General features: G+C 40.1%; 3 protein-coding genes across 3 annotated transcripts; all 3 read right to left on the bottom strand.

Moving 5' to 3' along the window:
• Positions 1 to 5,395: 5,395 nt before the first annotated feature.
• Positions 5,396 to 6,775, bottom strand: LOC132370611 (hemoglobin subunit beta). The gene is made up of 3 exons (XM_059930945.1): positions 6,619 to 6,775; positions 6,267 to 6,489; positions 5,396 to 5,651 (listed from the first exon to the last, which is right to left on the bottom strand). The coding sequence occupies exons 1-3, from the start codon at positions 6,708 to 6,710 to the stop codon at positions 5,523 to 5,525; spliced, it is 444 nt and encodes a 147-aa protein (XP_059786928.1). The 5' UTR covers positions 6,711 to 6,775; the 3' UTR covers positions 5,396 to 5,522.
• Positions 6,776 to 11,003: 4,228 nt separating this feature from the next.
• On the bottom strand, positions 11,004 to 12,356 carry LOC132369821 (hemoglobin subunit epsilon-2-like). The gene is made up of 3 exons (XM_059929505.1): positions 12,265 to 12,356; positions 11,913 to 12,140; positions 11,004 to 11,073 (listed from the first exon to the last, which is right to left on the bottom strand). Exons 1-3 carry the CDS (start codon positions 12,354 to 12,356, stop codon positions 11,004 to 11,006), a joined length of 390 nt encoding a protein of 129 aa, XP_059785488.1.
• A 6,455-nt stretch (positions 12,357 to 18,811) lies between these two features.
• LOC132369822 (hemoglobin subunit epsilon-1) lies at positions 18,812 to 20,236 on the bottom strand. Its single transcript, XM_059929506.1, has 3 exons — positions 20,136 to 20,236; positions 19,797 to 20,019; positions 18,812 to 18,940 (listed from the first exon to the last, which is right to left on the bottom strand). Exons 1-3 carry the CDS (start codon positions 20,225 to 20,227, stop codon positions 18,812 to 18,814), a joined length of 444 nt encoding a protein of 147 aa, XP_059785489.1. The 5' UTR covers positions 20,228 to 20,236.
• Between the last annotated feature and the right edge of the window lie 996 nt (positions 20,237 to 21,232).

The raw sequence follows: 21,232 nt of genomic DNA on the forward strand, positions 1-21,232 counted from the left end.
CAAGCATTTCTGAGCTCAGCATATGATCTCAAGTGCCTATTAGTTATTTTCCCTACTTTTCCTCATCTCTACCTTCTGCATCTTACCCGCTTCCTGAATTCTCATTTCCTTTCAGTAAGGAAAGGGCCATACAATTTTTACTCACCATGTTTCTCCTACCTTAGAATCTCCTGATTCGGGTACCTTGATGTCTACAATCACCTTTCTCTCTCCTTTGTCATCATTGGCAACACATATTTAACAAAAATCTCTCATCCTTTCAGCTCTAAGGCTCTGAAACTCCAACTAAAATAATTTTAAGTGAACTAGAAGAAAAGGACGTCTCTATTTCTAATTGTTCCAAAGAAATACATAAAATTCCCACTTTCATTGCTCCATTTTCCAAAATATTTTCTCCATCATTTCTAGATAAATAAAGATTCCTCAACCCTTCGACCTGTCCCAAGACCCATCAAGCACTTGTGAACAAATTCACTCTGATTATTCTCAGACATGTAAGAAAATCTTGGCTCTTGTTTTGCTATCTGGAGGTTAGGGCAGAATTATATGCCCAAAAAAAAAGATTATAGGGGTAAAAAAGATAGAATTTCAACATTTTCAATTTATATTCATTCTTTTCTAAAACCTTGAAGCAAAGAGGATCTTACTATTGTTCTATCCTTGGGAAAAAAATTTTACATGTTGACTTCTGGGGAAAGATGTCTTTCAAATGTCTTAAATGTTAAAAAAAAAAACAACCATAAAAACCAACCCCACATTTGGTTTGACCTTTAGGTTTTGAGTTTCATTTTATTCAACTGAAACCTCTGTTAGCTTTATCATTGTTTTACATTTGTACTCTTTTCAAGACCCTATTTCAGACTTCTGATATCAGAGGTCAGGCATATGTACGTGAAAGGACCACTTCTGGGGAAGTTTGGACATATCTTTTCAGGAAACCTGTGTCATGGAAAACTCATGGAACTTACTAAATAAGAGTATAGAATATGCCTATATTTTCCTGTAAAGAGCCAAATTGTCAAGGCTACAATTTTGCCATCTTAACTGACAGAAATAGCACCTACTTAAAGACTTCCCCTACCATTTCCTGTTCTCAGAGGTGGTTTCCTTAAATTCTTTTGATTCTAATTTTAACTTAATTAATTAATTTTAATTGAAGTATAGTTGATCTACACTATTATATTAGTTTCAGGTGTACAGCATAGTGATTTATTTAGTGCTTTTATAGATTATACTCCATTAAAAGCTATTACAAGATAATGGCTATAATTCCAGTGCTATACAATATATCATTGTTGCTTATCTATTTTATACATGGTAGTTTGTACCTCTTAATTCCCTACCCCTTTCCTGACCCTCCCCTCTCCTCTCTTCCCACTGCTAACCAATAGTTTGCTCTTTATATCTGTGAGTCTCTTTTTCTTTTTTTATATTAATTTGTTTGTTTTGTTTTTCAGATTCCACATAAAAGTGACAACATACAGTATTTGCCTCTCTCTGTCTGACTTATTTAACCAAACATAATACCCTCCAAGTCAATCCATGTTGTTCTTATGGCTGGGTAATATTCCATTGTATTCATATACACCTAAATTCTTCAATTGTGTCTTCTTTTTCTTTTTTTTTTTTTTTAACATCTTTATTGGAGTTGTGTCTTCTTTCTTACACCGTCCTCTGCCATGGATGGCCTATGAGCCACTCTTTTGTATGGACAGCTGTGGCATCCACCACCATCCAAGTCTCAGGGCAAGAGTTGCTGCTTTGTTTCACCGTTGCTGCTTGGTATGATTAAAGAGTGAAACAGGTTTCTCCTTCTATTACCATAACCCTGCAGGGATAAGGCTTCAAGTTGTAATAAGGCTTCAAAAGCTCAGACATACCAGGCAAATATAAGGAAGAGTGAATAGTGTGATAAATGGTGTATGTGCAGAGCCTCAAGCTCAAATCCAGGTCAGCACTCAAAGGTTCTGGAACACTTCTTAGGCCCACTGACGCCTTCATCACTGTGAGCTAATTTGTACTCTGTGAAGGGATCCACAGCATGTTTTCTCTACTTTGATTCCAGCCGCAGTGAGCACTAAACACACACATGCATGCCCCTCCACACACACACACATGCTACAAGTCCCCAAGAGAGAGTTTTTTTTTTCTTTTTCCTTTACTCCAGTCGATCAAGTTTAACTAATTCCAAATGTTCTATACCAGGATGGGCCTAGTCTGAATACAATTAAGAGGATGATTATTAACTTTCTTCAAGAGGATCATGACATTCATCCAGAGATATGTGGTTTTATCATTTGTTTCAAAAAATACTTTTCAGTTAGAACTCTTTTGTACATGCTCTAGTGTTCAATTTTAATTCCCCGAGTAGACCATTTCAGCAATCTAATCTATATTTTTCTGGGTAAAGCAGTTATTATTTACTCTTCTCTCCCAGATACACAATATCTTAGTTACCACAGTTTTGGCATTCTTCCAAAAATAATAAAGTAAAATAAAATATAACAAAATAAATTAAAACTAAATTAAATAAATACAATTAAATAAAGCAAAAATGCTCCATGAAGAGCAGAACTCATAGAAACAGAGGTCATACACACAGAATAGTTTAAGAATAGTATGGTTTAACTCATTTAAAAAGAAAAAAAAGTCATATTTCTTTCTATAAAACAATAAATTCAGTATAACCATAACTTTGATAAAGGAATTATACTCTAACTATTACAGAACAGGTAATGTCTCAGTTAATAACTTCCTTATTAATATTTCCTCTATTGGGCTCAGATTTTCATTCAGAATTAGCTTTGTTTACCTCATAAGTGGGCTATGGTACTGACATATCAAGAGCAAAGGGACACTTTCCCAAGTTAAATTTGGAACTGTACATCTTTAGAGGCAGAATCTTGGCTTCAGTCTGGAAACCGCTTACAAATATGTAAGGCATTAAATCCTAAAGCTAAACCTTCAGGGCCCTTCTCTGAGGCTCAAGAGATGGATAATCTAGAATATTATGCTGAATTCCCTTGACATTAAATTAGTTTATTTTAAAATGATTATGGAACATAATGCACAGTATTAGTTACTTCCCTTTCTCTCTCATCTCCTTTCTTCTCCCCTCCTTTTCCCTCTCTCCCTGACTCTCTGTCTCTGTCTCTCTCTCCTTGCCTCCTCTCTCTTTCCATCTCTCTTTCTTCCACACACATACCCCATCTTCATTAACACGTACTGAACGTAGGCTATAAAACAACATGGTAGCAGAAAATAGAAATAACCGTTGGGTAAATTATCAAATAAAATTGAAATCAAATATTAAGGAACTAATTTTACTCCTAGACTTTTACGGAAGCTCCACTTTAACAAGGAATGAAAGCATATAAGAAGCTGCCAAAGTCTCCTTCCATCCCTTGACCTCCTCACTCCCGATGTGGAGACACCAACACCTAGTATATAGTAATAGTTTGAGCTTGATCCAAGTCTTATCCCAGTGATGTTCTCTTGAATTCTCCAGTATTGGAGATTTTCAGGCCCAACTTCTTGTCTAGATTCATTGGCCAGTTTCACAGGTGAAGGAACAAAAGAGAGTAGTAAGTTTTTATATATTTTTTATTTTTTATGACCATTTAGAGGGAAGAATGGTACTTTGTTTCCTCATTTCCAGATTGTGAAACCCACAGCCTCTCTTACCCTCTTTCTTTTCTTTTTTATTTATTTATTTATTTATTTATTTATTTATTTATTTATTTATTTATTTATTTTTGGCTGTGTTGGGTCTTCGTTTCTGTGCGAGGGCTTTCTCCAGCTGCGGCTGTGCGCGGGCCTATCACTGTCGCAGCCTCTCCCTCTGTGGAGCACAGGCTCCAGACGCGCAGGCTCAGTAGTTGTGGCTCACGGGCTTAGTTGCTCCGCGGCATGTGGGATCTTCCCAGACCAGGGCTCGAACCCGTGTCCCCTGCATTGGCAGGCGGATTCTTAACCACTGCGACACCAGGGAAGCCCACCCTCTTTCTAATCCTTTGAAAATCTCTTTGTCTCCTAATGTCTGATTCTTATGATGACTTTTCTGTGCTCAGGAGTGTGAAAGGAAACTTCCTAAAATTTTCCTGAGGCTCCTCTGCTTCTGGGATGTGACCAGGTGGTTCTTAAACATACTGTTGGGATGTAAAGCGTTCTCAGTGCCTACTGTGTACAATGACCTGAGAAGGAACAAATAGTACTTAAAAAATCTTCTGCCTTCAGTTAATTCACAATATAGTGGTGAAACAGTAAACTGTAATGCATTGTCTATAACCTGGTAGTAAAACAGAATTATTATAAAAACACTTTTTATAGACGAAAGCAACATATTCTGTTTCAGGTAGTCAAGTAAGCCTAAAATTAATCAACAGGAAATGATATAGATTTAAAGAAATACATATGAATTAGAAGGTTCTCGAAATCCTTCTAATGTTACATTTGACAAAAATAATGCTCAAAGATATTTCACTACCTATGATGACACAGCAAATGTCTGATCAGTGGTTTATTTTCCTATATGCTTCCTCAGTGGTTGACTTTCTTTGTGCATTAACACAAAGAAACTCTACGCAATGGTCTATTGTTTGGATTGTCCTCTACTCCCAGGAATTCTAAGACAAGAAATAATTATTCATTCATTGATTATTTCATTTAATAAATATACATTTGCTGTCTATGGAGGACCTACTATAAAAGGCACAGTAGTCACGTAGGATAGTACAAAACACGCAGAAACGCTTACACAGCATGGAGGGTGGATGTGCTTGATAGGAAGAAATGTGAAAAGTGGGTGAAGGTGGGGGTTGTATGGAAAGATTTTCTTAGGCAATACTGGAGAGTTCATTGAGACTACGGTCAAAAGATATGTGAGCAGGTGGTATGTGAGCACTGAACTTTACCTCAAAAGGGAGGGTAGGGTTAATTTTGAGGTCTTTTGGGGCAAGTGAGAGAGGGAGGTTATGCCTTAGAACGGGAACATCTGATATAGTATAGCATTGCTGCCTACAGCATGCAAGCAGGGGAAGTAGGAAAAAAGGAGACATAACAGTACTTTGAGCAATCATTATGTCTCTGACTGAGCACATTACATTTTGAGTAATTACTGGAAATGGATCAGAGCATTAACCTGAAGTTTCTGTCTTAGGTTTGAGGTCTCCCATACAGCCCCTGTCGTGCCGGTACCCTCTCTATATTTCAAACCTTCTTGACAGTTTTTACACTTTAAGATAGAAGTTTCATCCATTACTGACTGTGTACGGCCCCCTTTTTTTTCTCATTTCCCTTGACCTCTTTGTATAAGACACAAAGGTACCCTCTCTGTAGACCCTCAGGGACTTTCCCATATCCTTAGGGAAAAAAATGAGTAAAAGGAATCAGGAAATTGTGCTGAAAGTTCTTTATTAGGCAGAAGCCATACCTTTGAGGGTAGACATTATTTCCCCAAGTTCAGAAAATAGAATCTAGGGAAATATGGTCTTCCAATGGTCACCAAGAAATAGGCCAGGATCTCAATGGTACTTGTGGGCCAAGGCATTAGCCACACCAGCCACGACCTTCTGGTAGGCAGCCTGAAGCTCCGGGGTGAACTCCTTGCCAAAGTGGCGAGCCAGCACAATCACCAGCACGTTGCCTAGGAGCTGTGTGGAAGAGATAAAAAGCAAGAGCATGGTTAGTAGAGGGACCCAGCTTAGAGTAAAGTCTCATCCCAAACTGTGCCCCTAGGGTATAAGCAGAAAGGTAGCTGAAGTGTAGGTGTTACTACTGATGTGAATCCATCCATATCAGCCTGAATTTATATTTAGAAATGTTTCTCTCTTTCTGCCTTAATCCAGAACGTGTTTTCATTTTTATTCTTTAGAACCATTTCAAGAAGCAATACAACATTTTATCCTCCTTGCTTCGAAAGGAAGAGATAAGGGGAAATTATTAGGTAACATTTTTTTAAGTGGATAAAAAAAGAAAGTTTATTTTTAAATTAGACATTCAAAATAAAGTTTGATTAAAAACAGAGAGGGCATTGCAGAGAACAAACAGGAGAGAACAAGAATGAATAAGAGGAGATGATGGCTGTGAGCAAACAGGGTAAAATAAACTAAAATAAACTAAATGGTCCCGAGGAGTCCATAGTGCTGTAACCAGAATACCTCTTCTCCATTCTAAACTGCATCCTGCCATTGAGCTCTCTCCCCATGACGCGAGCTTGACCATAGAAAAGAAGAAGAAGGAGAACATTGAGGGTCCCATAGACTCACCCTGAAGTTCTCAGGATCCACGTGCAGCTTGTCACAGTGCAGCTCGCTCAGCGTAGCAAACGTGCCCTTGAGGTCGTCGAGATGCTTCAGGCCGTCACTAAAGGAGGCTAGCACCTTCTTGCCATGGGCCTTCACCTTAGGGTTTTTCATAACAGCATCAGCGGTGGACAGGTCCCCAAAGGCCTCAAAGAACCTCTGAGTCCAGGGGTAGACAACCAGCAGCCTAAGGGGTGAAAACAGCAAAAGGACAGAGGGAGTCAGCACCTGTCAGAATCTCAGGGGATTGCTCTGTCCCCACGTGCCCAGCTGCCATTCACTCTCCTTAAGCCTGCCTTGTAAGCTGGATACCTACCTGCCCAGGGCCTCACCACCAACTTCCTCCACGTTCACCTTGGCCCATAGGGCAGTGACGGCAGACTTCTCCTCAGCAGTCAGATGCACCATGGTGTCTGTTCGTGTAGTTGCTAGTGAACACGGTTGTGTCAGAAGCAAGTGTAAGCAGCAGCTAGCCCTGCTCTTCCTTGTAAGCCCCACCCAGCTTCCTGCCCTCCTTGCTTCTGAGAGCAGATTGGCCCAGGGCACAACACAAGTTCATTGGTTTGGGGGAAAGTGAGATGCACTCTTGTTCCTCAGTTCCCTTCATCTGTGATTGGCTGATCCAGTGTGTCAGGACTCAGAAACCCTGCTCTCCCTGTACTTACCTCCCAGCTTCATTTTCTTCATCAGTAGCTTCTACAAATATACTGCCAGTCTCATTTATGATAAATGTTTTAGTCAACATTGTGGAATGTATCTTACAGTTTAACCCATCCAACTCTTTCAATTCATACATAAGAAAACTAAGACCTAGAAAGCAAAAATTTTATCAAGTTGACTCTATATGGAGCTTCACTTTGTTTCTAGATATGTTTATAAGTGGTTGGAATGGATAAATATTTTGCCATAGATTTAACTTTCTTTCTCCTTTGTATAATACTTTGGGTCACAAAATTCTTTTTTTTCCCATCCCTTCATTGAAATAAATGTCCATTAAGTGAAAGAAAAATAATAAATATTGTCTCTCTACCACCTACTGAAATAGGTTTGGCGAGCATGGATTATAATGGGAACAATTTAATGAGAAATAAAGAAAAATATCTGATACCTATTGCATAAGTATTTAAATGTATGATGTGACTAAAGAGAGAATGCAAAGGAATTACAAACAAGATTTATCTTATTCAGCCTGCTAAAGTCTGAGAGGGTTTCTGGGAAAACGCCAAGTGCAGAAATTTCCACAGCTGGGTCCTCAAGAAAAAAAGTGGAGTTGGACCCAGGAATGAAGATTCAAAGCGAATTTCACTCTTTTCTCAATTCAAAATAATACTACAATGATATACAAATATATACCCACGAGCATAGCTGGAAAGAAGGAAGGAAGGAAGGGAAGGAAGAAGGAAGGAAGGAAGGAAGGAAGGAAGGAGGGAGGGAGGGAGGGAGGCAAAAAGGAAGGAGGGAAGAAGGGAGGGAATGGAAGGGAAGGAGGAGGGAAAAGAATATAAAGAAGAGGAGAGATTGACAATTCCAAAATTTCACAAGGCTCTAGATAAAGAAAATTTTTATACTTTGCTAACGATAGTGTAAAAACAGTATAATTGCTTTTGAAAATATTTGGTGGTGTCTACTGAAGCAGAATATATGCAGCACCCATGACCTGGCAATTATACTTTTAGATATACAGAAATGCTTGTTTGTGTGCATCCAAAGACATGTATAGGAATGCTTGTAACATCAATATGCCTCAGAATCTCAATTCAGTAGCAACTTAATTGTTCCTCATTTAGTGGAATAGATAAATTATGATATGGTAAAAGAATGAAATATCATACAACAATGAAAAGAATCTGTATCACATGCTGTAATACAGATTAATTGCACAACATAATGTTGATTAAAAATTACCAGGGACAATAATTCAAATTATATGATTTATATATAGAAAGATGGACAGTGTGACTGTGATTCAGATGACAAGGGGGGAATGTTATATGATAGGAAGTTGCTATGAACGATCTTTACCCTATGTGACAGTTTCTTTTTCTTTAACCTGAAAGTCAAATAAAACTATTGAAAAATTCAAGGACTGGAGTGGCATGATTTGATTTGTATTATTTTGGCTTCAGTGGACATGGGGGTAAAATAAATGAGAGACAAATAGGATGATATTGTATTAGGGAGGGAAGTAAAAGCATCTCTATTTTCAGGCTTGAGCAATTGATGATGTGATAGTCATTAAGAAGGGGAACACAAAAAGAAGCCTCAGTTAGCAGGAGTAAATTCAGAAAAGATCAGGAGTTCAGTCTTGGACATACTGTATTTGTTGTAGTTTTGAGCAATCCAAAATGAGATATTAAGCAAATAGTTAGATATCTAGTTCTGAAGCTCAGAAATAATGCAATCAGTTCAAGAATATACAATGAAACAGGGCACAGAGGAACAGATCATAATGCATCATGTAAACCACTACCACTACCTTTTCAAAAATGACAGACAATGCACTTTACAAATATCTCCTTGAAACCTTGGAATGTATTTGTGGGGTAGGGATAATTATCCCATTTACAAACAAGGAAATTAATTCTGAAAAATGTTAACTAAATGTTTCAAGCCATTGGGGCAATAATTTGACCTTGTCTGTTAATCCCAAAGCCCTGGCTTTTCACCTTATGCCAGGGACTTCAGTACAGAAATTTGAAGTGATTTTTACAAAGGTGGCTATGCCCGTTGCCAGCTCTAAGTAAGAGACATCTAGGTTTTTTCTTCTTCTGTCAATAGATTTCCTCTTTTCATTCACTAGACAGGGAACCTGGCTATCATCCATGACTTCTCCACTCTCTATTTCACTATGTTTCAAGTCCTGCAGCATCTTGGCCACAGTGGTCCTTTATTTGATTTTTTTCTTAGTTCCACTGCTCCTGTCAAGTTTAGTCTTTTACCTATCACTTCATTACACTCACAGCAAATTCCTATGCCCAGATTCAGGGTAGATTCTGCCTTGTCAAGTCTATGCCCACACATGGATCAATTTCCCTAAAATACCCTATTCATTATTTCACTCTGCTGTGCAAGAAACCTCACTGGTAATTTTGTTTGCAACAATAGCTTCTTTTCTTGCTTTTTCTGGTCTCTCTAGCAGATTCTCTAATTTTATACCACCCCACTGCTTTTTTTTTTTTTTAATTTTTTATTTATTTATTTATGGCTGTGTTGGGTCTTCGTTTCTGTGCGAGGGCTTTCTGTAGTTGTGGCAAGCGGGGGCCACTCTTCATCGCGGTGTGCAGGCCTCTCACTATCGCGGCCTCTCTTGTTGAAGAGCACAGGCTCCAGACGCACAGGCTCAGTAATTGTGGCTCACGGGCCCAGTTGCTCCGCGGCATGTGGGATCTTCCCAGACCAGGGCTCGAATCCGTGTTCCCTGCATTGGCAGGCAGATTCTCAACCACTGCGCCACCAGGGAAGCCCCACCCCACTGCTTTTTTTTTTTTTTTTTTTTTTTAAACAATTTTTTTTTTTAAACTTTTGGGTTTTATTTATTTATTTATTTATTTATTTATTTATTTATTTATGGCTGTGTTGGGTCTTCGTTTCTGTGCGAGGGCTTTCTCTAGTTGTGGCAAGCGGGGGCCACTCTTCATCGCAGTGCGCGGGCCTCTCACTGTCGCGGCCTCTCTTGTTGCGGAGCACAGGCTCCAGACGCGCAGGCTCAGTAGTTGTGGCTCACGGGCCCAGTTGCTCCGCGGCATGTGGGATCTTCCCGGACCAGGGCTCGAACCCGTGTCCCCTGCATTGGCAGGCGGATTCTCAACCACTGCGCCACCAGGGAAGCCCCACCCCACTGCTTTTAATGGGCCAGTTTCTCCTCTGTCAATTAGACCTGGCATGCTTATTCTTGAATTTGTTATTTTCCCTCATAAATGGTCTTTATCTCTACCAAAGGCTTAATAGAATTAGAAATGTGTTTCAGGTCACAGAGCTACCAGGTGATGACAGATTCAAACCAAAGCTGTCAGTTCATATGCTTTAGGGATGTTGCCTTCATTAGTACCATTGAAGATGCTAGGAAAAAGTTGAGAGCAGAGTCCTTAACTGGGTCTCTAAAAAGTACCATTTTCACTGTATTATAGCTGCTAAAAATATGTTTCTTATATTAAATAGAAGTGAGCTATAGTCCAAAAAGAACTCTATCTTGAGTTTATACAAATAACAGCCTATACAGGTCCCCTACTTTGTGTCCTAACAACTCACCATCAATAATCATTTTGCATCTCTCAAGAGTAGTTCCATTTCCTTCCTTTTTCTAAAGACCTTGTCCAACTCAAGAGTCTAGTTTCCCATCCTAAGAGTAATTACCCATTGAAGCCACTCTTATCCTGTAGAATCTTATAAGGGTCCCTTCTCTATCATCCCCAAACTCTCAATCTCCAATATTCTCATTCCAATAGGAGTGCTTTCTTTTAGCCGAATCAACTTATAAAAGATAAAGACAGAGAGAAAATACAAGGATATTCCTTATAGAGCATGACTTTTATTTTATTTGTATTATATAGGAGTTAAGTCTGGAGGCAGGGATCTCTCCCTCCACCTTCAGGAGATGGACTGTTGGGACCCAGGACCCTCAGGTAGGAACCAACATGGCTGGCCAGGCAACTACTGGTACTTTTTGGCCACAGCATTAGCCACAGCTTCTGCCAGCTTCTGTCAGGCAGCCTGCATCTTTCGGGTAAATTCCTCGCTGAAGTGGGTTGCAAGACAATCAATATCATGTTGCCTAGGAGGTGGGGATAAAAAGAAGATAGTGCATAGTGAACAGAATGTCTCAAGCTGCCCTTACAGCAAATAGATACAACATCCATTTCCTTCTTGATAAGAGGTTGAGCAACTTTCATTGTCATGCTCCCACAAAAGTGCATCATTATATGCTTGACATTGGCTTCAGTGACTCCCAGCCCTGAACCCCCATTGTGTTCTATCCTTCTCTCATTTTCCCTGCCAACTTCCAACCCCAGAGCATTGCTATGGATTGCTTCTCTACTTTTTTAGAAGTAGGATTATAGTGCTGGGGCTTGATACGCATAGTCTAAGTCTTCAGATATTGCATACATTCAAATTGTTTGGACACCCATTTGACAAAGAATCCAGTGCTTTGTATACAAGAGCATTTCATCATTGCTGGAGTTGAGAGGAGAAGGGGCAAACCATGAAAACGTCGCTCTTACTTTGCCCTGCTTACTCCTGGTTCAAAGCTCAAGAACCATGCAGGAATGTGTTCATCGATTTTTATAGAAAATTTCAGTTATCAAAGGCAAGGTGTTCTTCTCCCTGGCTCAATTTGTATTCTCCAGGCCAAACTATTTAGCTCACTTTTGGCCAGTATTCTTCACGACATTTTTTTTTAAGAAATATCAGATGGCCAGTGGCCTCCACTGGTCATAGCGTAATTAATTACTCTACTTGGTCTTACCTTTGACCTTAGGAACAACCTAACTACCAAAATCAAGCTTTTTCCTGAAATATTACCTCCCCAAAATACCTCTATAGGATAAGACTGTGTTCCCTACTGTAACCACAGCACAGATACCTGGATGAAAGAACAAAGCACAAGCATGCCCAGAACTCACCCTGAAGTTCTCAGAATCCACATGCAGCTTGTCAAAGTGCAGCTCACTTAAATGTGCAAAGGTGCCCTTGAGGTCGTCCATGTGTTTAATGGCATTTCCAAAGGAGGTCAGCACCTTCCTGCCATGGGCCTTGACCTTAGGGTTGCCCATTATCGCAGACTCAAAGTTAGCAAAATTGTAAAAGAACCTCTGGGTCCATGGGTAGACAACTGGGAACCTATGGGATGATCATAGTCACAGAGCAGATGGGAAGTCAGAGTATGTAAGAAACCTGACCAATCCGTCTTTCTGGAACAATTTCTGCCTTTCTGCCCCCTGTCCTACCTGTGTCCAGCACTTACCTTCCCAAGCTCTCACCTCCAGCCACCTCTACATTCATCTTGGCCCACAGGCTAGCAACCACCTTCTTCTCCTCAGCAGTAAAATGCACCATGGTGTCTGGGAGCTTACTGGTGATCACTAACGGGCCAGAAGCAAGTCTGTGCTGCTGCTTCTCTGCATGGCCTTTTACTCCTCATCTCTTGTCCCCAGGCCCTTACTTCTCCCAATAAAATGAGACTATTGTTCAAAGGTGGGTTGTCACCACCAGGGATGGGACTTGGGCAAGGGAAGGTCAGCTAGATGGACATTTGTGTCTCTGATAGTGTTGGGTGGCTCTATCAGGGGGATTCTGCTGTCCTCTCTCCTACCATGTACCGTGCAATTCATATCTCAAGCTCCCTGCTACCCTCCCTGCATTGACCATAAGGCATAAATAGAATTAGGAAGAGTAACAGTTAGAACTCTGTTGAGCATTGCATCAGGTGTTTACAAGACATTGTTCTTCTCTTCAGCCAGGGTATAGAAGAAGTCACAGCTCTTCTTGGTTACCAGTGCTTCTAAAGCTTATACGGGGCTCATAATTTTATAGTTCTTGTAACCAAGAAAAAAGACCCCAATCCAGAATCTGTTTAGAAAAAAGATAGGTAAGAACCGGGTAATTTAGAGAAAAATTGAGCATCACCCCATTGTTATTGAGTCCTACCAATAATATATGCACTTGCCTGAATAAATTTTTTTCACTCTGATTATATGGACAAGTGTCTCTGGCCAATGCATGTATCTATGCATTTGTATCAGAGAATACACAATTGGCTGTTGGGGAAACAGGTGTTCCTGAGTTCAGTGAAGAGAGTATTAGAATTCTCCTTGGCAATGGCTATGGAAGAATGGAGTTGTCTCTTGTGTGCTGAATCCACACTCTCTGGCTGTGTGTAACTTTTCTTCATATCTAATCAGGCAGAGGCAATCTTCACTGACAGTACTCCACATGCCACTGCCACTGTGATCTAAGGTACTTTGGTCTCATGCATCCAAATAAGCATTTACAGGACTAGAAAAGGCACACTTGTAGTGGGAGAGGGAATGGTTCATTTTGTTTCTTTATTTCAAAATTTGTTTTCCTACATTTTGACCTCCAGAAAGCTGGTTTGTTTGTTTCTCCCTGAGATCAATCTTACAAATATATATACATATAATAATAATAATAAATAATCTCCATGTGTATTTACAGAGGTACTCTAAAATTTAAAGAGTTCAACCCAATATATTCAGTATATTATAGGTGAATTTCTACTACTAGAAAATAAATCCTTTCTGTCTCTTTGATATAGCAAGAGGCTTTTATCTTTTCAGCTTGGAAAACACTTAAATGTAAAATGTGGATAAGAATTACTAAGTTTCTGGAAGCTGGTTTACCATGACAGACATGATTATCTGTGAGCTCTCCATCCCAAGCTGTGTTAATGTGAGCACTTTGCTACAGAGATATGAAGAAAAGAGTTTGAATTAATGCTGAAAGAATTTGCTTCAAAATAAGAGGTCAATGAAATAAAATAAAGAAGAGGAACCTATGACTACAGCTAGGAATCCCAGCCACACTCAGGTGTGGGTTTGGCCTGCCAGGGTGGATCCAGGTACTTGCTGTTTGGTGGCCCTGACCCCCGTCTTCAGCAGAGTACGTGCACCCTGCAAGCCCCCAGACGCAGGGGCATCTGCAGCTCTGAATGTCACGGAATAACCGCCCATCTTTCCAGCAAACCAGGCAACAATTCTGGAAGTTACCTCTAACTCCTGTTTTTCTCTCACCCTTTTTAGACAATCGCTGTCTCTGAGCAGTTTACAATGATCTCTCTTCATAAATGCTGTAGCCAATCTGCACACGTTCCTCTCCTGATAACAGCAATCAATTTAACAGTCTTAGGCAGCTTTCATCACTTTAACCAGACAGTTCTTCAGTAAATCCCACAACCAGTTCTTTGGAGTTGACTTTAAAAAGAGTTATCCCTTGCTCTGACGTCCAACCCCTCCCATCCCTAGTCTATCCTCACGAGGTCTGTGACAAACCAGCTGCTTTTAGAAGATGTGTTCTTATCATTAGAATGGAATGACAATCCTTGCCTGGACTTTGCCATCTTAAGACCTGGCTTAATTTTCCTCTAAAGAATCTCCACTTTGGTACTCTACCTCCATCCAGATCCTTTTCCTTCACAGAAGTCTTCTCTCAGACCCACTTAATCATCTGGTCCTGAGGAGTTCTTGTCTCATGACACACTTCCCCTCTCACCAGAACTCTCCCATATCTTTAACTTTAACTGGAAAAACTCACAAGTGTATGTTTCTGCCAAGTGTATATCCCAAGCATATCCTTTTATTGCTCTGTTTTTTATTTTCTTGTTAAAATCTCTACTTCATACAAAAATTTAATGGGGAGCTCACACACATACACACACACACCCACACACACACCCACACACCTCAACATATAATCCCTAAGGTTTTCACATATTTAAAAGCACATGCGAAAAGCAGAACTGAAGACAATTACAGAAGAAATCTTAGCAGAGCATTGCTACTACTACTACTACTACTGTTATTATTATTATTTGAAAAATAAAGCTATTACTTGGTGATGCTACACTATTGGGCGGGGCCCTCCGTGATACATGTGGGCCAGAGAGTTCGCCAGTCCAGTCACCGTCTTCCTCCAGGCGGCCTGCACCTGGGGGGTGAATCCCATGTAAAAATGGTTTGCCAAGCCGATCACTAGCATGCGTTCCAGGAGCTGAGGAAGTGGAGAGAGACAACAGGTGCGCACAGTGAGCGGAGAGCTCCAGGCTGGCGTCTCAACTTCCACTTAGAACCCAGTGATGTCAACTTTTCGCAAAGCCTGGGGCCTTGCCTAGTCACTAAACACAGCTAGTTTGTTCTCCTTGATAGACTAGTACTTGACCATGATTTCACTCTTTCTACATTCTTAGCACCACCAACTTCATATTTAGTGGGCTTAAAAATAAAAACTCCTAGCTTTCTACTCCAGCCCACATGTACCAGCTGTATCCCTCCCTCAGAGACACTTCGCCCCACTTCTGGATTTATAGGACATAAGTTTGAAATGGGTCTCTAGAAGCAATTCTGTACAAATGTCCAGCCAATGTATGAATAGCCTTAGCAATATATTTGTGAACCGTAGGTTCCTCCCTTATACAGAGCCAGCATATGCTTGCATAGACATTTCTCCTTGGCTATTTTTTTCTGCCTCCAGGAGGGGAAAAAGTGAAAAATAACAAGTAAAGGCAAAGTTCCTTTCATACAATTATGCTTTCCAATAGACACTTTCCTCATCTCTATACAAGCCTCTTCTAAAAGCCAATAGAGTCCAAACAGGTCCCTCTAGACTTCTAAGAGCACTCTTTAGGCCCAAATACATTACCTCTTTGTCTTAGTCTGGTCCTCTGGAGTTTCTTTCCTTTCAGCATCAATATCTCCAAGTGTTTCACCTCCCATAGCTATCCTTGGTTGCTTTCCAAATTTGATTATATCACCCCTCTGTTTTCAAAAGACTCATCTATTCTCTTTCATGCAGACCTGTCATGCTGATTCCCCAAATTCAGGCTTTGAATTTGCCATTTTCTCACAAACTAACCTTTTATTTCCACCAAAGGTCAATCGGTTTCAATAATGATAACTATCTTTATAGCTAAACTTTAAAAAAGCATTATCATTCAGAACAAAAGATCACATGTATTTATGAATACATATACGTATATAATGTAGATAGGTAGAGTTTATAGAGGACATAAATGCTACCACTAAAAGATAGAAATTATACGGGAAGTTAATTATCTTTTTTTAGAGAAAGAGATAAAGAGAGCTTATGTTCCAAGTAGTGAACTACAGATGTGAGATCTATTAATTTATTTAATTCTCATAAAACAGTCTTCGATAAACACGATCAGCGAATGAGGGTTTAATGTATTTAGTAATGTATCTCAGGTCATAGAGTTAGCAGGATGCTCAGATTTAAACCAAGGCAGTGAGTTCTTAGGTCTTAGGCATGGCTCTCCATTAGTATAATTGACAATACTGGGGAAAGGCCAGGCAAGGGTCCTTGACTTGTGCTCTGAGAAACACATTTCATCTCAGTACAGCTGACCAAAAACTATGTTTCTTACATTAAATAAAATTAACTATAATGTTTTGTCAAACATTCATTCCCATGGGTTCTCAAATGTTCATTCAGTAACTATTTGTTGAATGACTGTGATCATAATTGTTCTATGTACTGGAGATTTAAGATAGACAAAGAAGAAGAAAACTTTCCTCTTAAGATTTATAATTTGGGGGTGGAAGATACAGAAAATGAATAAGGAAACCAATCAACAAAATAATTCCCCTTATTATCATTTGCTATGAAGAAAATTAATATCTGGAATTAATGAGAGAGGAACACAATTACGTCAGGGATAGTCTCTCTAAGGAGGTAGTAGTTGAGCTGGGGTCAGAATGGAAAGAAGGAATTTGCCATGGGAAAGTATTGGGTTAGAGATTCTGAAAGATGGAATAGTGAATCCAAATCTCTGAGGAAGCAAACCTTTGGTATGCTAGAGATAGGAAAAATGGGCTAGTGTGGCTCTTATGTAAATAGTAAAAATGAGAATGGTAAAAAATATTGTTGCAGAGAAAGCATAAACCTAATAACTTAGAACTTCTCTTCAGTGGTAGAGAGTAAGAAGACACTGTGGGATTTTAATCCTGGTAATGACATACTCTGTAAACCCTATGACTCTTAGCTAAATTAACATTCCAAGCATATTCTGTTTATCACATTGTTTTGCTCAGGTGGCTTTTATTGCCTAACAACAATAATTAGACATCCTTTCTGAACATCTACTGTATGCATATGTGTACGCATGTGTGTGTGTTAATTATGAATTTGTTTTCCATTAAGCTGTCTTGAACTGACAAAATCTAGATCTAAATTTATATCCCTAAGGGATAAAGAATGAATCTTCTGCTCACCATTACGTCATCACCATCCCTGACCCTTTGACATTCATAGTCAGAATAATAGTTGAGGGGCAAGAAAGACGGAAAGAAACTGATTGATTAAAAATGTATATCGCTCTCATTTGTTGACTGACTGACTGGTTGGGTTAAATGGTTTAGTGCCATGAAGAGCCTCTGTTTACTCTGTTTAGGGGAAAAATGAGAGTCTATGGGACCCAGAGAGACCAGTGCTATTGACAACCTGCAACAATATAATCACTGGTCTCTCATCCCCATTGTGGAGACAAAAGGCCAAATTAGAAGGTAATTCACAGAACATGTTGTGATCAATGTGTGGGAGCAATGAAATGCCTAATAGAGTTAAATTTGCCAAGAAATGATACTCTAACTTGTAAAGTGTGAAGATCTTAACCTTCGATAGGACAGTTTGACTCAAAGCCTGAAGGTCATGATTCCCTGACCAACCTGGCAATAACTCCCTCAAGAATGATTCAGTTAATGCCATTCTTACATGAAAGTTCCCAAGTCATTGCAGGCCTTTTCTCGATAGATCCAGGCTGAGAGCTTTCAATCATCTCCCATCACTTCCTTCCTCCTCATCCACCCCAGCCAATCAGAAAACATGTCCTCCTCACTCTCCCCTTGTTCATCTTTCACTTTTTGCGGACCTCCCTGCTGTTCTTGGGTGGAGGTCATTAAGTCTGTTCTCCTCAATTAACATCCATGTCTAGTCTCTGCAATTCTTAATTCATTTTGTGTGCATTAAGCAGATTACTCTCCCCCTAAATCCTATCCCTTGGGTCATTTAAAGTTCTAAGAATATTTATTGTTTACTCTTGCCACTATCATAGTAATAGCTTTTATTTTAATATTCAAGGCCTTGCATTATCTAGTCTTTCCTAACCCTCTACCTACATCTTCCTCTCTCCTTTACTTCCAGAGAGTCACTTTGATGCATGTTGCCAAGCCCAGGCTTGCTAGTCTTAGACTATGCACCTTTGTTAGTATCTTATCTTATCTCCTACACTAAGTCTTGGTCATCACCCGCCCCCCATTCACATACTATCCTAATTCTAGCTTTATTTTAGTGCATGTTACATTCAATCAGAATATGATGCACAATGACTTCAAGTGTCTTAGCCTTGGCTTTTCTCAGGCACTGCTTACTACCTCCTTTCTTCCCCCTACAATAAGTTTTGCCACACTGCCCTGTAAGTCCCTGCCCACTTAACTAACCATTTCCCACCCCAGAAAACTCCTTTCTGCATCTTGGCATCCTCTCAATCATCCTGAATCCTCCCAGGACATCTATCTTCTGTTGATGAGTCCACACACACTTCTCAAAGGGCTCTTCTTCCTATGTCTCCCCCCACCCCTCAGCCAATGAACCTTTTCTCCTTTAACACAAGAGTAAATGATGGAGAAGATACAATATTAATTTTTGATCACTGAATAGAATGTACTTTATTAAACAGAAGCTGGGCTCTCAAGGCCAAACCCCAGTCCCCATGTGCAGAAGGAAGGCATTGGGGACAAAAAATGGTGAACTGAAAAGAGAATTCAGTGGTACTTGTGGGCCAGAGCAGTGGCAACCCCAGCCACCAGCTTCTGCCAAGCAGCCTGCAACTCAGGGGTGAATTCTCTGCCAAAGTGAGAAGCCAGAATAATCACCATCACATTGCCCAGGAGCTGTTAGGTGAGAGACAAAATGACAATTAGATATGTTGAGAAGAATTTTCCTAAAAGAGTTGCAGAAAATAATGGCTTAATACCTACACTCACTCCCAACTCCACATCATAAACTGCTCCATGGTTTGTATCTGTGCAATAAACTCTGATAAGCTAGTTCTTAAATTTTATTTAAATTCTATGAGCCCTCCATTCAACATTCTGTCTACCTATATCCCCTCACTCTCTCCCATTTCACCATTTTTATTTGCCTCTCTCCCTCCCTCTCACATTTATCTATTGTCTAATCCTTGTCATCATAGGATTTCAGGGCTGCATAAGTTCTTAGAGTGAGTTTAGTAAAGTCTCCAATCAAGGCAGGAATAAGCCTCCACTTAGTCCCAATACTGATGGGTAATTTAATATATTTAGAGAATTGATTGATATTTCTTTGAGACAATCTGCCTAAAAATTATTCTCCCAAATATCTTCCTAAACTTCAATCATCAGGAGCCACATAAAACAAGACATTTCTCTTTCCTTGAGACAGGTTTTCATCTACCAGAAACCAGATTCCATTCCTCCTTGAACAAGTCTGTTATTCTTTGATATTCTCTAGGGTAAACAAATCCAGTTCTAACAAAAGTCCCTGAAAAGTTTTAAGCAAACTCAGGCTTAAAAGGGCTAGTAGCCCTTTACTGTCACGAGTCCTGAATCAAGGTGCTCTTGGTATGTCCACTGGAATTCTGCCCTCTTAACACCAACTTTGATCTATGATTTCTGAGATCTTTGCTAGTCTTTGCAACCAAAGACTCAACTTCCATTATTATTCCAAAGTAAAAAGCATAAAAAAACACGTGAACATTTCTGAACTCACCCTGAAGTTCTCAGGATCCACGTGCAGTTTGTCACAGTGCAGCTCACTCAGCTTAGCAAAGGCGCCCTTGAGGTTGTCCATGTTCTTAACAGCATCTCCGAAGGATGTCAGCACCTTCTTGCCATGGGCCTTGACCTTGGGGTTCCCCATTATGGCAGAGGGAGAGGACAGGTTGCCAAAGCTGTCAAAGAACCTCTGGGTCCAGGGGTAGACAACCAGGAGCCTATGAGATGAGACCATAGCAGATGGAAAATCAGTGACTCGAAAAGTTTGAAGAATTTCCTGGTCAATTTGCCAGGCTCGTATTCACCATCCTCCCCCATGAAGTCCAGTTGCTACCTGCCCAGAGCCTCGCCTCCAGCCTCTTCCACATTCACTTTGCCCCACAGGCTAGTGATAGCAGCCTTCTCCTCAGCAGTAAAATGCACCATGATGTCAGGTCTTGGAGCTTACTGGTGATCACAGAAGTGTCAGAAGCAAGTCTGTGCTGCTGCTGGAAGGTGTGGCCTTTTATTCTTTACTGCTGAACTTCTGGCCCTTTGTTCCCCCTAATCCTTTAAAGTCATTGGTCAAGGCTGAGCTGTGTCCCTCAGGGGTGGAGTTAGGTCAGGAAATGGTCAGCAAGGAAGATGTATGTTGAGTCTGTGATAATGTGTTGGTTCCTGAAACATCCTTCTTTTGTTGGCTCCTCCTCCATCCTCAACACAATTTTTCATTCATTCTCTCTTTTCACCCTCTTCCCTCCCCATGTCATCCTCCACGATGACATCCATCTCTCCCATTCTCCTTATCCCAGAAACACCCATAGAGTGCAGCTAAGCCCAAGATAAAGAAAGAGTTCCAGTCAAACCAGGTTTAATATTTGGGATAAGGATGGTGAGATGGTGACAGGGACAAAAACACAGTCAAGAAAAAAAAAATACAATTGTTGACACAGAACCTCAGCCAGTTCTAACTCTCTTGAGGAGTGGATTATAGCCAAGCTCTGGATTTTAGTTTTCTAAGGGAGACAAAATACATACATGGTTACTTCAGAAAGCTGAACGGAGATGCAAGGGATCTACAATAGAACTAAGACCTCAATCCCAAAGTAAAATAACCAAAGATTATTTCATAGAGAGAACAGGTAGAATAAGCTTACATCCTGTGCTTCCAGGGAACTCTCTCTCTGTCCATTTCTCTATGACAACAAGGGAAACTGTCTACTCTGGAGACATTGCCCTGAGTGCTCTTCTTGATTTTCTGTACTTACTTATAGCAGTGAGGCTGCTAAGGAGTCTGAAATTATTTAAAACCAGGACTTGTGATCAAACTGAGGAATAGATGAATTGAAATGATAGGCTAGCAGTTGGAGTATGTTTAATGTTTGTTGAAGCCATCAGTGCAGGAGACTTCAAGTTTCTCTAGTGTCCTTATTTTTGGTTTTCTTTTGTGTT

Source organism: Balaenoptera ricei, chromosome 8 (assembly GCF_028023285.1).
Source record: "Balaenoptera ricei isolate mBalRic1 chromosome 8, mBalRic1.hap2, whole genome shotgun sequence".
Taxonomy (NCBI): domain Eukaryota; kingdom Metazoa; phylum Chordata; class Mammalia; order Artiodactyla; family Balaenopteridae; genus Balaenoptera; species Balaenoptera ricei.

Excerpts from the sequence above, each read along its gene's own strand:
- LOC132370611 (XM_059930945.1), bottom strand. The coding sequence starts at position 6,710 with ATGGTGCATCTGACTGCTGAGGAGAAGTCTGCCGTCACTGCCCTATGG. Across the intron at positions 6,490-6,618 it reads GGTGGTGAGGCCCTGGGCAG|GCTGCTGGTTGTCTACCCCT; the intron begins GTAGGTATCCAG and ends TTCACCCCTTAG. Across the intron at positions 5,652-6,266 it reads TGGATCCTGAGAACTTCAGG|CTCCTAGGCAACGTGCTGGT; the intron begins GTGAGTCTATGG and ends TCTTCCACACAG.
- LOC132369821 (XM_059929505.1), bottom strand. The coding sequence starts at position 12,356 with ATGGTGCATTTTACTGCTGAGGAGAAGAAGGTGGTTGCTAGCCTGTGG. Across the intron at positions 12,141-12,264 it reads GGAGGTGAGAGCTTGGGAAG|GTTCCCAGTTGTCTACCCAT; the intron begins GTAAGTGCTGGA and ends ATCATCCCATAG. Across the intron at positions 11,074-11,912 it reads AACTTCAGGGTGAGTTCTGG|GCAACATGATATTGATTGTC; the intron begins GCATGCTTGTGC and ends CCCACCTCCTAG.
- LOC132369822 (XM_059929506.1), bottom strand. The coding sequence starts at position 20,227 with ATGGTGCATTTTACTGCTGAGGAGAAGGCTGCTATCACTAGCCTGTGG. Across the intron at positions 20,020-20,135 it reads GGAGGCGAGGCTCTGGGCAG|GCTCCTGGTTGTCTACCCCT; the intron begins GTAGCAACTGGA and ends CTCATCTCATAG. Across the intron at positions 18,941-19,796 it reads TGGATCCTGAGAACTTCAGG|CTCCTGGGCAATGTGATGGT; the intron begins GTGAGTTCAGAA and ends CTCACCTAACAG.